The 18,698-nt window shown below is 47.4% G+C and overlaps 1 protein-coding gene across 4 annotated transcripts in view; it reads right to left on the bottom strand.

The window, feature by feature from the left end:
* Window positions 1-18,698, bottom strand: part of SEPTIN11 (septin 11) — a 135,663-nt gene continuing 116,965 nt past the window's right edge. Inside the window, exons 10-11 of one of the 4 annotated variants that reach the window (XM_053257948.1) lie at window positions 8,015-8,082; window positions 1-3,499 (exon numbers count right to left, since the gene is read on the bottom strand). In XM_053257948.1, coding sequence (XP_053113923.1) covers window positions 8,058-8,082 — 25 coding nt within the window. In that variant the 3' untranslated portion in view covers window positions 1-3,499; window positions 8,015-8,057. Of the gene's footprint in view, window positions 3,500-5,726; window positions 13,691-18,698 lie in introns of those variants that run through there. The other 3 variants (XM_053257950.1, XM_053257949.1, XM_053257947.1) reach the window with 3 other exon arrangements.

Genomic DNA, 18,698 nt, shown 5'->3' with positions numbered 1-18,698 from the left:
TTGACGTAGTGCCATACAAGTTTTGCAAGGCTGGTTTTGTGTTTTATTTGCATACAACTTGCACAAAAACTTGCACAAACTTGATAGACCAGTTAGGAATCCTTGAAACATGATTTGGCCACTGCAGAACCAGCTATTCCCTCTCTGAAAAGGAGCGCCAAGAAACCAAACCCTCCAAACTTTTAGGGCTTGAAAATTCTGGTCAAAAATGTTCAAAAGGTAGCCGAGTCAGCTTGTGCTCCAGAGAGAAGAGGCCATTTCACACATGACACGCAAGGCCCATTCACAAGGCCGCTGACAGGGTGGGAGATGAGCCAAACCTGGGTAGGGGAGCTGGGCACGCTCCCAAGGAGTGCTTGTGTGCTTGCAAATGTCAAGGTTAGGGGGCGGGGAGCGTGATCATGTGTGGGGTGGCAGCAGGGATTTGGGGGGGGGGGGTTCAAAGAACCTGGGTTGATATGTCCAGGGGCCGTGCCTGGCACCCTTGCATCTGACACTGGGCATAACCACCTTTGTGCAGCTCCATTTTTGAGAAGCTTCAGCCAGTGTGGGGCTCCCAACTGGGCCAGGGACGCAGGAAGAGGTGCTCTTGGCCTCCCTGCAAAGGCAGCGCCAGCCAAAATTTACCTGCAAACGGGGCGCATGGCCCCATCCGTGAACGTCGCTAAGCTCCCCTGCCGCTGATGTCAGGTGCAGGGGGGCAGTGTGGGCCACTGGCATTCTCGCTATGCCACCTGGCGGCAGCTAGGCAGAATGTCACATGAATCGGCACAGAGCATCAAGCAGCTACAGAACAAAGTTCATGCCATGCGACACGTTCCGATACGAGCATCAAAATGCATCGGAAGGCATCATCTTTGTTCTGCAGCTGCTTTTGCTTTTTTCAGCGTTCCATGCCCGGCATTTTACCGAGGGAGGAGAGGCCATCCTACCCAGCTGCTGCCTTGCACGTGATCGCTCTCCCCACCTCCTACCTTAATGTTGTCACTCACACAACTGCCGGTTGGGAGTGCATGTGGCTCCCCTACCCAGGCTGGGCATTTCTCCTACCCTGCTGGTGGTGGTGGTGTGAACGAGCCGGCTGAAAACCTGGGTTGCTCAACTAGGGTGCAACTGAACCAGGAGCTGCAGCCAGTGGTGATGATGATGAATGCAGTGGAATAACACACAGGATTTGCATGTGTACCACTAGAATTGTCAGCGTGTGAACTGGCCCTTAACAGAGGTCACTACAGTTGCAAGAACATGGCAGATTTGAGCTATGGTGAACGAGTCTCCATGGGGCAAAAATTTACATCTTCCGAGACAAAAATCTTCCATAAAAAACACTAATACCAGATCACACTAAACAGAGCCACGAAAGGACGTCAATACATCATTGCTCCATGCTTACTTTGCTAGCAAGATTTTGGCACTTTCCAGACTTAGCTCCATCCACTCCTACGGTTCAATTGTTTTGCATATGTCCCACACTGAGGCGACGGTAAAACCATGGACCAAAAACAGAACACGGAAAGGACGAGTGGGTCGCACACAAGGGAAAAAGGCTCTTCCACCGACGACACAAAACATGAAACCCATGTTGCTCCAGTGGATCCGCTGGGAAATCCATCTTGATTTACAACCGAGTTCTTTAAGTGTTCTGTGAGATATTGAAAACATAACTTGAAGAAGTGGAGACAAGCTTGGGTCTGCCAGTGTGTGTGCACCATATTGGCCGCAACCTCAGCCCACCCGAGTGAATGGATTTCAAATGGCAACGGGGGGCTTTCCAGAGGGCAATGAAGTGTGGGGACTGCAAATCGGATAGATCGGATTCAGCCTGTATATGTCCAAACAGGTTGCAACCTGTTGTGCCAGTTCAAAGCGTGGTCTTGCCATACAGACGCTGCTGCAGGTGGCCGTGCTCCTTCCCAGCTGGTCTTGTGGTAGCAAGCATGAATTGTCCCTTTTGCTAAGCAAGGTCCACCCTGGTTTGCATTTGAATGGGAGACCATATGCAAGCACTGCAACATATTCCCCTTTAAGGGATGGGGCCGCTCTGGGAAGAGCATCTGCATGCTTGCATACAGAAGGTTCCGAGTTCTCTCCCTGGCATCTCCAAGACCGGGCAGAGAAAGATTTCTGAATCCTGCCTGCAACCTTGGAGAAGCCACTGCCAGTGTAGATAGCCCAGAAGGCTGCAGGAGTGTCTGTACGGTAATACTGTATTTACCTGAATCCAAGACGAGTCCCCACCCCCACCCCCCTGCCAAGTTCTTTCCTATTACAAACCAGGAGGTCATCTTAAATTCAGAATCCTCTTCCTTTTGGTAAATGAGGGTATAATCTGTATTTAGCCTCTCATTTTTTTAAGGGGCTCATCTTAAATTCAGAGACAACTTGGATTTGGGTAAATATGGTATCACTCTTGGAACCTGTGCCAAGGTTTTGCAGATCCCACAATTTATCACTCCCTGGAAACTCCCACTATGTAATCTGTGGGAAAGCCCTCTAAAATCATCCCAAATGAGGCAGCAGCAAATGGTGGTCATCTCAGCTCACACAACATTATACTAAAGACACTACCCAGAATTCAGGATCTGTTTGACGGTTTTCTTTTTAAATGTATCAAGCATATTTTAAGGCTATGGTCCGGCAGGTCTCCGTGTTATGGGGCAACAGACTGAAAATTCAAATAGGCCCTCTCCTAAGCTTCCTGGAGCAAGTTGGTTGAGGGTGCTAGTTGGGAGAAGCCAGGCTGATTCACCCTTCCCAAAAGCAGGCTATGGTTTGAAATGTGGATAGATCCGATTCAGCCTGTGTATGTCTGAACAGGTTGCAACCTCCCCTCCCAAACTTAGGGAGTGTTATGAAGACAAGCATCAGGAACCCTTGTGAGTTCATATGGCTTTCAGAGTAACCAGGTTACAGTATCTCCTGGAGAGAATATGATTCAGTGCTAGATTAGGTTTGTGTAGGATTTTAAACCCTTGAGCAACCACCTCCAGTTCTTGCACACTCGCGTGCGCACACACACACACACACACACACCTCTCTTTCTCAGTCTCACACAAAACATGTACACACACAACCACGCACAAAAACATTTGCAGTCTGCAACTCCTCCTCTTCACACTGGCTGGCATATGCCTGCTGTATCAAAAAGGAAAGGAAGAAGAAAATTCCCAGTGCAATATTTTGGACTCCTTCCACGTTCTCTCTGCTGCTTTGTCTCTCTAGATCTCTGGGCAGTGTGAAAAGCCAGACTGGTTTCCGACGGTGAGCAGACAGACACAAAAGGATGCGCATGCATGCGCACACACACGCCCGCGCGCAGTGCCGTGAGTCACAACTTTAGAAAGGACAGAAAGGCGGAGGTGGTGGAAGAATGAGGTAACTCGTCTCCCAATGGGGGCGTGCGGCACGGGGCCTGCCGGCTCTTCTCATGCTCAACTGTCCATTAGGAGAGAGGGAAGTGGAACTTGGCAAGGTGACTGACAGCTACATAAAGAAGAAGCTACGGAAAAGAGAGAAAAGAAAAAAAGGTTCAGAATCGGAGAAGGGGAAAGTGGAAAAGAAGAGAAAAACAACAGTCTCTGAAAAGGTAGTGAAGGGGGAGAAGTGGAGAGGAAAGGCTCCTGGATAGTCAGAGCTGTGTGGCCACGGCATGCCTCCTCGCCGGCTGAAATGTTTCACCAAAATAAGGCAAATGCTGCCGTCTGAGGATTGTTGGGCACATCTGTTCTGCATCGTGTTATTCCAAGGTTTCTTAAGCTTGGGCCCCCAGCTGTTGTTGGACTACAACTCCCAGAATCCTCAGCCACAAAGGCCATGTCTGGGGATTCTGGGAGTTATAGTTCAACAACAGCTGGGGGCCCAAGCTTAAGAAACCCTGTCTTCTTCTATTCCTCACAGCATTAGGGAAACAAATCACTGGTCTACCTCCCATCATGATAAGTTCTGGGCTTCCAAGAGTTCACCTAGGACCTCATGCCATCATAGGACACTTCTGTATCCCCAGTCAGACCTCTAGCTCAGCATTGTCTACATGGGCTAGCTGTGGCTTTCCAAGCAGGAATCTTCCCCAGCCTAGCCTTTCCCTGCTGCAAGAGACTGAGCCATTCCCAAATGTGGAATATCGGAAGCTGCCTTATACCGGGTCCGACCCTTGGTTCCTCTAGCTTAATATTGTCTACACAGACAGGCATCAGCTTCTCCAGGGCTGCAGGCAGAAGTCCCTCTTAGCCCTATCTTGGAGATGTCAGGGCAGGAATTTGGAATCTGGAAGCAAGCAAGCAGATGCTCTTCCCAGAGCGGCCCCATCCCCTAAAGGGAATAGTGCTCACACAAGTAGTCTCATCCAAATGCAAACCAGGGCAGACCCTGCTTAGCCAAGTGGACAAGGCATGCTTGCTGCCACAGAACCAGCTCTCCACAACATGAGAATGTGTTTCCACAACTATACAGACTGCTTTTTTTCTAAACTGAAAGCTGGAAGTCTGAGGATGCCAAAGTCTTAAGAGACCTGCTGAATCCAACCAAGCTCTATCAAATCCAGCATTCTGTTTCCCACAAGGGCCAACTAGATGCCTCCAAGAAGGCCACAAGCAGAACATCCCTCCCCTGCTTTTGCCACCTACTAAGCAATGGGTATTCATGGAAGCCTAGTGCTTCCATGTAGCCATCATAGCAAGTAGCTGTCGCTTGATCTCTCCTCCATGAATGGCCTTTAAAGCCATTTAAGTTGGAGGCCATCACCACATCCCCGGGAAGCAAATTCCAGAACTTCATTATGCATTGCAGAAAGAGCGACTTTCTCTTTCTGTCTTGAATCTTGTCAATCAATTTCACTGGATGACCTCTATCGAGTTAGGAACATAGGAAACTGCCATATACTGAGTCAGACCATTGGTCTATCTAGCTCAGTATTGTCTTCACAGACTGGCAGTGGCTTCTCCGAGGTTGCAGGCAGGAATCTCTCTCAGCCCTATCTTGGAGAAGCCAGGGAGGGAACTTGAAACCTTCTGCTCTTCCCAGAGCAGCTTCATCCCCTGAGGGGAATATCTTGCAGTGCTCACACATCAAGTCTCCCATTCAGATGCAACCAGGGCGGACCCTGCTTAGCTATGGGGACAAGTCATGCTTGCTACCACAAGACCAGCTCTCCTCTCCAGTATTAGTTCTAGTATTACTTGACCATAGCATCAAGTGCAGAAATGCCAAACACAGCCCTGAGTATCACAGTGCCAGAAACATGCAGAAATGAAGCACAAAGAGGTTTTAGCATTGCCACAACACTGTTAACAATGTCAAGAGCACAGAATGCGCTCTTTGAATGGCAGCGACTCTGTGATCACCCCAAAGTTTATGGAGGAAACAAATGGATGATGTGTGTAAATAGAAGCTATGGAAAAACCAAATGCCACAAACCCACAGCGTACAAATTATTTTGCTTTCCATTCCTCCCAACTTCCAGCCCCCGCCCCCCCACAATCAAATGACAGGACCCTGGTCTCCATGAAGGCCATGCCAAAAAGGAAAAGGGAGGGGGGGAGCAGTGTCTGTGTTTTTTTTAAAAAAATGTATTTTCTCCTTCCCCTTGCTGTGTTCAGACTCAATAAGCCAACATTCAAGAATCCCTCAAATCCCACATCCCATCAAAAGCATAAGGCTCCCCACTGTCGATGTGCTTGGAAAAATGAGACCATTTTGGACACTGGAAAAGTGATAACAAAAGTCTGATGGAGAGATACATAACATTTATAATGCTGTATTAACACTGTTAAATCGGTTACAAAGTCATTCTGGTAAAAACAGAGGATACTTTCAAAACAGGAAGGTAATAGAAGTAGCTACACCTAGAAAGTTTTAAGGCAATCAGCAAACATTTTTTTTTTTAAAAAATGAAACCCACAAAACAGAAGTATACAAACCACATGTTCCTATGGCTGTTCACAGTTTTATTTTCAATTAATTGAAAAAAACAAACCAAATCAAAACAGAACCCTTCATATATATGCTTCAAGACTGCACTGCCCAGCTCCAGCTAGACAGGTATAGATATTATTTCTATTATTCTAAATGCAACTGTGGTTTTTCCTCCCCCATTTGATGCAAAGATGTGGCAAGAGAGAACAGTTTAACTTCACAGGATGGCAAGTCATCAAAATACAACTCCGGGGGACAGATATGAGGAGTGCACCCAAATGGGGTGTGAATTTGTGTCACGGTCACAAAACAAGACACCTGCAAATGGACCCACCAACCAATTGAGACAAAGGCCTTGGATATACAATTTGAGCCTCACTGAAGACCCTCACAGCCCCCTGAAGAGTCCCATGGGAATCTTTACGTGCTGGTGATACTCCTGCCCACATGGGTCTCCCCCCATGCCTTTTCGCAGAGAGGGCACCTCTAAAGTAACGTATACAAAGAGGTGCCCTTTCCAATCAATAGGGCAGCTCCTTCAAGGGGGGAGTTTGGTGCATACACTGGAGTGCCTGCAACTCCCAGCAACTCACTGGATTGGGATACCGGACAGCAAGGCTGGCATCCACAGACAGTCTCAATGGGCAGTGCTGACCCCTGACACCACCTCTGTGCCCCTAGCCTTTGCGTGGTGGCAGCCGAGCAGCTCATTCGAGGCCCACTTAAGCCGGAAGGGACCCACAGGAGGCAGTATGCCGAGGGGCCCCTGAAACGTGGGGCCAGCCATAATCAGGACTCTCAGTGGCGTCTATTGCTATACTTCATTTATGTGTGTGGCTGTCAAACATAAAAAATACATCCACGTATTGTTGGGGCTCTCACATTTGAGTCCCCAGATGTTGTTGGACTACAACTTCCATCCTCCTTTGGCCTTTGCCTGAAGAGAACCATTTGGCGAGGACAACTCCCAGAGTTCACAGGAATACAGACAACATTCTAAGGGTGGTAGAAGTGGTTTGAGCATGCTTTGGCTGCGTTGGGAGGCAACTGTTTTCAGAACACTGGATATGTATTCATCCAAGTTGCTTCCCACCCACTTAGAATATTCCCTCTGGGTGTCCTCAGGGGGCAGCTGGAACTTTGGAAACCCAATGAGGGGCAGTAGGGCTCTTTAAAGGGCAAAAACAAATCAAAACTGGAGCCAAATGTAAGGCCTGTAAATGGGGAAAGGAAGAGAGAGTGTGTACAGAGCAGAGCACCAGAGTGGGAATTCTACAAAATGTGGTCTGTCTAGTGCTGAAAGTCATTCCTCTACTAGTTAGGTTCAAAAATAGTTGATATTTTTCTGGGTAGTTGACCTAGAAAGGCTGCTTTAAAAAAAATAATTTCTCAACTGTTCTGTCCAATTACCAATTCATTAAAACATATATAAAATACAACCATCAAACAACTAAACAAGTATATTACAACAGTTTGTGTCTTGAAGCTGTGATTTTATATAGGTATCAATAAGAATAGGATGTTTAACATCTAAATACTGCACATTTGGAGCCACTTGAAAAACCAAACTAGGTCAAAAGTCCTTCCCAGACAGCATGTTTAGGGATTGCAGCCTTAGGCTACAACATTATGTACAGTTACTCGGAAGTAAATCCCACTGCACTCAGAACTACTAGCTAAACATGTATAGGGATCAAGCTGCAATTCAGATCAAAATAAGGGCATTTAAAATCCAGGGCCAGCCTGCCGTTTTAAGCACGCTTCATGGAGACTGAAAAGGACAGGGCCACCATAAGAGTGAGTGGCTCTGATTCAGAGAAAGCTAGCTGGGCTTCGCTCCTCACAGAAAGCGACAGTTAGCTGCCTTTTGAAATCACTGAGACGAGTCAGAACTAAATGTGCCTAACTGTTGTTGGATTGGGGCCAGTGTGGCTACGATGTGGTAGTTCGTCCCTTTGGCCTACACTGGCCAACTCCCATTTAATCAGAATTGTCGGAAAACTCCTTTGAGCCGTTGTCTCATCGCAAGCACACCCATCTGCAAAGCAGCCCTCTCCGCTCATTCCAAAAGGGGGCCCAAATGTTTTCTTGCAGCTATACTTACATGCAAAGGTGAAAGCACATCCAAAAAGCTTTGAAGAGGGACATTATTCCGTGCAGAGCCAAGGATTACTGTGAAGAAAGGCATAGATACAGAAAGGAAAAGCAAGTGCAGTAGTAAGCAAGCTAAACAGGGTCCCAGGAGTTGCTAAAGCAGGGCAAGATCCTGGCTCGGGGGCGATCTGTGCCCCATCCAATGAAGGGCAACTATGCATGTAGGCAGGCTTCCAAGCACGTATCATTTGCTGGATCCGGAACTGCACGTGCAAACGGGCACTGATCTGTATTGGACTGCTTCAAATGGGACATGTTTTCAAGCACGTATCCCCATCCTGGGGCAACTAACCAGGCAGAACTCTCCTCTTAAAAGGAGAATCGGATCTGGTCATACGTCAGCAAATGCCGTCCTGCCAGGAACTGAATTATGTTTTTCGGTGTTTGTTGGGTGGGATAGGATAATGGGGGTATGTGTGTGTGTGAGATTGAAAATCATTCCGAGTATCTCGAGATTAATGTGCTAGGAAGAACAAATAATTTTTAAAAAGAGAAAACAACATAAGACATAGACTGCATTGGGCAAAGAGGTTTGCACTGCAGATACGTAGCGACATCGAGACCTTGGCGGCAGACAACAGAACAGCTGGGGACAGGGCTGTATTGATGCAGCTGGATTCTGCCTTCCCTTTCTGCCTCCCCGCCAGCAGTCCCCAGAGCTGACAACCATATTTTGAACTACCTCCCAGTTCCTGCTGTGGTTAAACCTGCAAACCTGTCCCTGGATGCACACAGGTGCCACCGATGCTTGGCATAAGCAGGGAGGCTAGCAAGTTTGGGGGCAGGTAGGATTGGTAACTTTTGTGGGATCATTTGCAAGGGTGAGAGGATTTGGTAAGCTGGTCATCTGGACTGCCGGCTGATCGAGCAGGGAGGAGAATGTCACCACCCTCCTGTTTCCCTGGATTTCTGACCAGGCAGAGTCTGATGTACAGCCAACTTCTCCTGGCTGCATGACAAGATGTTGCATCTGACCAGCTTGCCAAGTAGTCACAGGCATGCTGTGGAAAGTTAACATCTGCTAGTTGCCCGTATCTATCCCACATCCCCAGTCGAATGGGCATAACTTGGAAAGCCCCCTTGGACATCTCCCAGGAGAGTTCCCTAAACTAAGCGAGAGAAACGAATCCAGTTAACAACTTAAACAGTCACAAAAGCCAGTTCCAAGGAGGACACGCACAGACACGGCTGGGGCAAGCACACCACACAAGCACACCACCGCATTCAAGCTTCGGAAAACTTGAGCACAGATTTGCACGATTGGTGGCAGCAGCGCATGGTTTGGAAACTGGCTCCTTCGATTCAAGTTCAAGGGAGTTCAACGTGAGCTGTGTGGATGGCTGCTTTTTATTTGCCTGGCTTTGGCGGTGCCCCCCTTCATCAGCTGTGGCACGTGCAATACAGTGTGGCTGATCACAAAGCTAACACTGGCTGACCTGATGACCAATCCACAATATTGCGCAATAGTGCACAATAGTGCACAAGGAATATTGCACTGGCAAGTTCTACGAAGCCTCGAGCTTGCATTCCAGGCTGGTGTTGTGCTAACACAAGCATGCTTACCTTTGTGCAATTGGTGTGCAAACTGTGACACGTCTTGCAGGTTTTGCAGGGAACTTTTGCACCAGAGCATCATAATGGAAGAGTGCAATTCTGCAAACCCCTTCCTAGCGCAACAATGTAGTCTTCTTGCGCTAGCACAACTTGGTTTGTTACACAAGCACTTTGTCAGTCAGGATGTCAGCCAATCTGACATCTGCTGCTTTGCTGCTATTTAGGTTCCACCCATCCTGTCCTCTCCCTAAGAATAACGGTGAGGCAACCCGGAGGGCCAAAACCCTCACCACCTGGCCTTTGGGCGAAAGCTGGTGCAGTTAAGAGCATGGGAAGGAAAAAGAAAAATCTGCCTCAGTGAGTTGAGAGGAGCAAGCAAGGTAGGAGTGTGAAGGACAGGCAGGTGGAGATGCATGTCATTTCAAAGAGTGCTGTCAAAAGGTAAGAAACAGGAGACTACCTAACCAGCAGCCGAGGGGAAAGTTGGCCCAACATCAGCAGGAGAGAGAGCGATCCGGGAGTCAAGGAGTAAGCATAGGTCGCCACCTCTTGGAATGTATCAGAAAGGGAAAGATTCTGTCCAGGAAGGAACAGCACAGAGAAATATACACAATTAAGCCCTGTAATCAGTTCCACAGTGCTTAAAAGAGGCCAGGAATAGGTGAGGCTTCTTCTGCATGTCCATCTTGGCTGGCAAATGCCATGTGGGGGGGAAATCGCTGTTAAAAGTCATGCTAAGGTCTCTTCTGCTCACCATCCTACAATTGCACTACAAGCGCAAGCAGTCTGGCTTAACCTCCAGGGCACCCTATCCCCCGAGAAACCTGGGAAATCTACTTTTCCAAGGGTGCTAAGAAATCCCCATCCCTTCCGCCCAGCTACAATGCCCATGGTTCTCTGGATGTGAAGGATGCCAAGCCAAAAGAAGTCAGGCCAGTAACCAGATTTTTAAAACAGTCCCTAGTTGCTAGACACACTCTTTCTGCCAGCACTCTGGGCGTGGCCTTCGCCTGCCACACAAAATTGAACGGGCAATAAATTTGTTGCCACCTTAATTATTCATATGGCAGGCTGGATGATCCTGCAACCCAACAAAACAGGAATATCTACTCTCCATACATCGTCCGCTTGGTGCAATCCAGGGGTTCTCAAACTTGGGTCGCCAGATGTTACTGGGCTACTGACACTGCCTCTGCACTCCATCACTTTTGGCCCCTCGTGCCTCCATGGGGAAGTTCAGCGCTGAATGGCCCATGATGGTCCATGGCCGCCTCCCAGGAAGAGATGCTAGGCACATTCAGTCATTGTGGCTGAAGCCTGGCACATATTCCCACCACACCCAGTTTTTACTTGTTTCAGACCCTGAGGGCCTTTGAAAGGCTGTTTCTCACACTGCAGAGCAACACACCCAGGTTGGTTTCCAAGTACATACTCAACTGGGGTGGGGGGGGCTACACCCATCCAAGTTATCCAATGGTTCCTGTACAGTGTGCATGCCACCCAACACTCATTTATCAACTTCACACATGCCGTGTTTAGGTGTACACATAAAACGGTGTGAAGGAGCTCTCAGGCAGGCAACCTGGGATCTGAGTCCATAATTCAGTTTGGTCTATTCCATGCCCTGCTTGTTTGAGTTGCCTGGCCTGATCCAGTGCTTGTAGCAGCAATCCACGCTCCACCACCGATTTATGCTTAACCATGGCTGGGCAAACAGGATGGAGCCTGGATGCTGGTTCTTGTGTTTTAGGAGCATCATGTTTGCCACACCACCATGGCTCCACTTCACTGCATCCTGGTAATGTCAGAACAGGAAATCACGGGGGAAGGGTGATGTCATGCCCGCTTCCCACATCAGCACCTCAACTCTGTTTGGAGTTACGATGCAGCTCCAGGAACAGACAAAAGAAAGCTGGATTTCAACACCAAGTTCCTATTGCTTCCTGCACACACTTAGGAGGATACGCAGCCCAGATCCTGCCCATTGTAGATCATTTGACAAGATACAATGAAAACGGTCTTTGTCATTCCTAAAGCTGAGCCCTGAGAATGGATTTCACTTCTCTCTTTCAGAATAAGTGGATCCCTTAATCCTTCGGTAATTCCTGGATTTTGGAGGGCACATTTACATTCTGGCAAGGTCTTTCCTTTCTGGTGCTCCTGCAGCTTCTTTACATCAAGACGGCTAAGAGGTAAAATCTTCCATCCATCAAGAATTTGCAAGTCTGGTACAGGCACATGCTGAGTGTTTGTTAAGTTACACATCTACTTGTTAAAGAGAAAGCAAGCCTACTAGGGTGTAGAACAAAGTGATGGCATCCAGGAAAATGCAAAAATGTTGTCGTGCAAGTGGAAAACCATGCAGGGTCAGTTAATCACATGCAAAGACACTTTGGCAATGGGCTTTTGAGAAAATTAGAAGTTGGTTTTAGAAGAAACCCAAGCCTGTGGAGAACTGATGGCTTTAGTCATTTGCTCCAGAGATATTTGCACAGCATTGCTTAGGTCAAGAGTTCTCCAACGTGAATCCCCAGATGCCGCCATACTACAACTCTCACCCTCCCCAGCCACAATGGCCTTTCGGACTAGGGAGGGCAGGAGCTTAGTTCAACAACACCTGGAGACCCTTGTTTGAGAATCCCTGGTGTAGGTTGTTACTTCCAGGTAGAGGGATAGTGCACTCCAACCCTCTGAGAGCAAACACAGCTGGCTACAACTCAAGAGCCTTCATGCAGACTTGCTTAAGAGGGCCTAACAATGGTTTGAGAATGGTTGTGGGGGGGGCATGGCTGGTAGCAATGAAGCACTGTGGAGCAATATGCACAAAGAGAACACACCAGAAGCCTTTGCGCCATCAGAAGGGATTCTGGGGTGCAAGTTAAGAGGCAGTGCACTCTGCCTCTCACTGGGTGGCTTGCCCCAAGAGAGAACCAAGATGGCGGCACTGGCTCTTGGTGGGTGTGTCTCTGGGCTGGGATCTGGCAACCCAAATTGAATAACAGTCTGATCCAGGGTTTTTTGTTTTAAAGCTACACTAAGTTTGTGTTTGTGAGAGAGATAACTGTGGATATCTCCAGAGAAGCCTTACACTTCTCTGCCAGATCTTGACAATGCCTTTGTGCACTGTCACAAAGAGAACCGGGTAGGGGAGCAGGGCAGTTCTTCACAGAACCATGCAATCCTGGAGAGGCAGGAGAACTACCTCTCTTACTTCAAGCTAGAGAAAATGGTGATAGGTTCTTGTCTGGTATGAAAAGCTATACGCAGTAAACTGGTGCAGTATGAATGGAATGGAGTGTACATGATTTGAATTCCTAGTCATGGTTATTTGTGGCTACAGTCCCTACCCGCTGTACAAGGGATGTGATGTTTTTAAACATCATGGCCCTAATCCACAAAATCACTCAGCAATCCACACAGGCAGTGGGACTCTGAAAACACCTTTCCACTTAAAAAACAGCCCTTCTGCACGACGCAGTAAACATACTTTCAAAGGACGTCAGGGCAAGATCCAGGCACTTTTAAGGGCAGCCCCACAGATTTCAAGGAGAGAAGAATTTGGGCATGTGCTTCTCTCTCCAATTAAAAGTTGCCAGGACTTTAAAAGGGATAAATATGGGCTGGATGGTGTCCTCATTTCCCAGTGCACTGTGGCAAAGGTAGGGTGGAAGCCTGCCATAAAAAGAGAAAAATCCAGACATCCCCCTGGACATGAGAATTTCTGCTTATACATCTCAAAGAGCTATCTGGATTGTGGCCCATTGTAGATCATAATGTGGCCACCATGACTCCAATTTGTAATGTGTGAACAAGACCCAAGTTTAAATGCTTACAGTCTAAACCTTGCTCCAATTTCAAAGAACTCTGCCATTTCTGTTCCCCTGAGAAACCAAGACAGGAATATCCCAGTGCCCTCTGCTCTGTCCACCCACCGAGTTATAATGGGGTTAATAAGATGAATTTGTGCTTGGGGGGGGGGCGGAAACCAATAAGATGGCTGAAACACATTACTGCAAAAGCAGGTGAATGCAGGAACGTCCTTTGACTTGGCAGGCTTTATGTGAAGCTTGAACTGCAAATCAAAAAATAAAAATAAAAACAAAATTGTTAGAAATAATAGCAACTCAAAAAGAAGAAAAGAGATTAAGAGAGACGGTGGGAAAAGGCAAGAGAGCTGATAACAGCTTCTTGCTTCTGGCTGGAGGCTCATGCAAAGGGGTGATTATGGGAGGAGGAGGAGTGAAAAAACGTCCCTTAACACTCAAAATCCATGCTAACTGGTATTGCGCTAAAGCGGAAAATCTAGTCGCCGAGACACAAAATACAAACCAAGGCAATACTGTATTTTTATAGGCTGGGCTTTGTCTGATGAAAGGGACGAGCTTAAAAATCAAGCTAGATGCTTTAAGTGGTCCATCAGCGCCTTTCATCAGTCATTACTTTAATCTGCAGGCATACATAAGAAGCTGCCATTATACCATTGGTCCATCTTGCCCAATATTGTCTACACCCAGGGTTCTCAAACTTGGGCCCCCATAGTTGCTGGACTACAACTCCCATCATCTCCAGTCGAGGTGTAGTGCAACAACATGTGGGAACCTGAGTTTGAGAACCCTAGTGTACACTGAATAGGCTGCAGTCTTTCAGGGCTTCGGGCAGAGAAAGGCCCTACTCTGGAGACTGGACTGGACAATCTGGTCAGAGATGCCAATGACCAAATTTGGGATCTGCTCTACACTGTGATGCATTGGTACCCTTCCCCCCGCCTCCTTTTACTCTGATATAAAGGGTCTGGCAGCTGTATGATCAGGCTGAAACGCACAGGGCCCACTATGGCAAAGGTTCCCAACCCTGGATCCCCAGATGATGTTGTCTTACAACTCCCACCATTCCCAGCCACAATGGCCTTGGGAGCTGTAGTCCAACAACATCTGGAGACCCAAGCATGGGAACGCTAGAACTGAAGCATATCAAACAGGAAGTCAGGCTTGAGCTGAGAGATCTGGATTCAAATCCTCAAGCAATCATGAAGCTCACTGTGACCTTCAGCCAGTCACTCTCCGCCAGGGGTAACCTACCGACAGGGCTATTGTGCAGGAAAGAAATGCAATGTGAACAGATGAGGCTGTCTTATTCTGAGTCTGAGGATGGGCTTACCTAATTCAGCACTGCTTATTCCAGTGATCTTCACTATTTTCCAAGTGGGGGTTGCTTTGACAAAATCCTTCCACGTGAGAGTCATTTCCCACCATGCTGACCTCCATGCAGTGCTGGCTGAAGCAGAATACTCCACACACAATCCTCTTGGCATGGTGCAGAGGCTGCTGGTCCCATCACTTTACCCAGCACCAGTCAGGCTCCTTCAAGAGAAACAGAATTCTCTCCAGCCCCGGCGCCATCTTGGAAGGTGTGCATGGAGCACTAGGAAATATAGTTCTTCCAAGTGCTTTCCTCACAGTGCTCTATGGAGAAAGCACCGGGAAGGACTATATTTCCCAGCACTCCGTGCATGTCTTCCAAGACAGCGCTGGGGGTTGAGAGGGTTTTGTTTCTCTCAAAGGAGCCCCACTGGTGCTGGGCAAAGTGCAGCACCGTGTGACAGGAACCTCTGTACGATGCCAAGGGGAGGTTTTGTGTGGAGGTTTTTGCTTCAGCCAAAGCTTTGCACAGGCCTAACAAACAACTAGTCAGGGAGACGCATTTAGAGTCAATGGGAGCCACCTCTGGCTCCTGGGCCTTGCAATGAAGAATGCTGGTCTATTCCAAGAGTCAGGAATTCCTCAAATCCCCAGGCAGCTCCATTCCTGGAGAGCCTTTTAAACAGGAAATGCCAAAGCGACAGGCCCCCGCCTGGATGTATAGCTGGATTCTCTCATACACAGGCTAAACCATTCATTCAAATGGAGGGAAGACATCCCTTGGTGCAAAGATATCACAAGCGAGTTGGTTTCCTCTGTTGGAATGAAAACGGTGGCAGGGACCACAAGTTGGTGCATAGGAACATAGGAAGCTGCCACATACTGAGTCAGACCATTGGTCTATCTATCTAGCTCAGTATTATCTTCACAGCAGCTCCTCCAAGGTTGCCAGCAGGAGTCTCTCTTAGCTCTGTCTTGGAGATGCCAGGGAAGGAACTCGGAACATTCTGCTCTTCCCAGAGCAGCTCCATCCCCTGAGGGGAATACCTTACAGTACTCACACTTCTAGTCTCCCATTCATATGCAACCAGGGTGGACCCTGCTTAGCAAAGGGGACAAGTCATGCTTGCTACCACAAGACCAGCTATCCTCCCATGGTTAGGTTGAGGTGCAAAGATTTAACTGCACATTTAGAAAGCAAATACCTGTGAACTGGCAAGTCTTTACCCCTGTGTAACAATCGTGCATTTCTGCACCAAAAAATTCTTAACTGAGCAAAGGAATTCAGAGCTCAAAAACGAAGCAAAAAATGCCAAACACTTCAAGATAACAGAGCGCTCCAGGAAGGATGCGTGACCCTGTTGAGATAGTGAAGAAGCTGGGTACAAGCCACACATCTCTCAGGATTCACCAGCCGGCCTGTATAACCCTCACCTGCATAGAAAGCGTACTTTACAAATCTGGTATGGAGGTCCAATGTACCTCAAAGTAAGTCTTACAAATAACTAATGGGAGGGAGCATGGCATCAGCTGGCAAGAAAACACAACCACTCGGCACTGTTCCCTCTAAGGTGTGCTCATGTGTGCGCGCTCACAAGTTTTTGGATGTCCACTCAGTTCCTTTTAGAGCCCACTCAAGTTGAATGCGGAAGGCCCCATTCTGAATGCATGTGTGCACACACTGCCTTGATACTCCCGCCCAGAACAAAACTCATTCCTCACACCGATGAAAAGCATTAGAGGGAACACTGCCACCCGGCATTATTTCCCTTTTGGCAGCACAGAAATAGAACAGAAGCACAAATAATAGGGTCAGTCATAGTGACATTTCTGTATATACACACATGATTAACACAGGCGTTGGCCAGCTTCAGTTTCTCATTCAGGGCAATTACCCAACACTGTCACAGTACACTGTCACAGTTTACAAAATATTACCAGTGGGGGCATGAAGCACTATGGGGCAATTGACCTCCTTCTGGCCGAAAAATGGAGCTGTAGAAGATTGAAATCAGTTTTATCCATCACCCACCCCGCTTACTTTGCCAGGTCAATTCGACCCCATTATCCAGGCAAAGGGTTAAAATCATGGCTAAAGGATACATGCCGAGAAACCCAGCTCACATGCACAAGACTGTCGCACATGCAGTAGACTCAGAGCTTGCAGGGTTTTTCTTTTTTGTGTGTGCATTGTACTGTTTCAGACTGCGGCAAGATGATCTCCATGAAAAATCAAACTCCCTGCACAGAGAAACCTAGTGTGTCAGGGAGAAAGCTAGCCTAGAACCTTTCTCTTAGGCATTCTAATTCTTCTATGTGCAGGGATTCCCCCCACCCCCAATGAACATGCTCTCAAATACGCGACACCCTCCCAGCTGCCTGAAGTGGTACATTCCAGGAAATGCTGCGTTTTGCAGTCCTACATTAGCTCTGACTGAAAGCACAGAGAGCCACAGTAGCATATCAGATCTCCACATCAAAAAGTGATGTGAGACAAGGGTGGAAGTCAACGTTTTTAAAAAGACTGGGAATCCCTTTACATGTCTGAGAAGAACAGCAGCACAGCCAAAGAGAAGATTTTTTAATTCCTGTGATGCCTGGGAAGGTTGTAAACCATCCAGCAACAAGATCTACGTAGAGCAGGGCAGGAATCATGCCACCCTGTGAGCCTGGAAGTTTCGCGGGTATTGGGGCCAATTCATCATAAGGGACTAAGGAGTGCAACCCTTTAATTGTTTGACTTCCAGTTCAGAGGAGGACGAATAGCAGGCAATTCTCAAACTAGATGTAATTCCATTGATTGGTCCCCTTAATTGAAAGTTTGGCACTCCTGGTTTGCCTAAGGTTATGTTTTCATTAAACAATTATTTGACATAACCCCTGCTAACTGAGCAAAGAGAAACCTTTAAAAAGTGGTGATTCTCTTCTATTTAGCAGGGCGAGAGCAACTGGCCCTATCCAACTCCAACACAGCATCCCTCCAGTTGCTCTTGCGGGTGTCTACCTTATGTTTCTTTTTTTGATTGTGAGGCCTTTGGGGACAGGGGACCATCTTATTCATGTATTATTTATTTTTCTATGTAAACCGCTTTGAGAATTTTGTTGAAGAGCGGTATATAAATATCCGTCGTCGTCAACATCAATGGGTGGGTGGATGGATACGAATGCAGCTCAAACAAGCAAATCTCTACAAAGATGCAAGAAAACACAAGTGAAGAGATCAGGTTTCCTTGCCAATTACTCCATTTCAGCCTTTGAAATCTATGTGCTAACAATCAAATTACCCCACATTAGAACTGCTCCACTCAGTCGCGGTCTCAACTCTTCTCCAGCCCTATCCACACATTATGTTCAACACTCAATGAATGTATAGTGTACATGGGTACAGTTATCTGCATAGTATGTTGAACACAGGGACAGCAGCACACTTCCTATCCGTGCTGATCTGTTTGAAATCTGTACATTTGAAGGACCTGTACCTAGATTCATTTTTAAAATGAGCACAGGTAGAGTCATTCACACAAAAATATGTATGAGTGTACTGACATCTGTACTCTTCTGCCACGTAATATTTGAACAGGGCTCCTTTTACCTCCATATCCCAGCCCCTAAGCTGTTACCTTTACATAAAGCCATTAAGAGCTTTACTTGGTCAAAAAAGTCTTCTAGTGTGGGGCTTCCCAACCTTTGGGTCCCCAGATGTTGTTGGACTACAACTCCCATAAACATCTGGGGACCCAAGGCTGGAAACTGTCTGTCCATCACCCCCTTTCCAATAGTCACCAGACAAATGCCTGCTGGAAACTCAGAAGCAAGGCCCCATTTCTCTTTTCAGTGCTACGTTTTCCAGCCTCAACCTCTTCCAAGCTGAAGTCCAAAATCCCACAACCTCTTTGCCATGCAAACAGAAAACTCTGTATCTACTGTAAAACTGGCACAGCA

The sequence above is a fragment of the Hemicordylus capensis genome, chromosome 5 (genome assembly GCF_027244095.1).
Source record: "Hemicordylus capensis ecotype Gifberg chromosome 5, rHemCap1.1.pri, whole genome shotgun sequence".
NCBI classification, from domain to species: Eukaryota; Metazoa; Chordata; class Lepidosauria; order Squamata; family Cordylidae; genus Hemicordylus; species Hemicordylus capensis.
The sequence above is the reverse complement of the archived record's forward strand: the minus strand, read 5'-3'. Positions and strand labels throughout refer to the sequence as shown.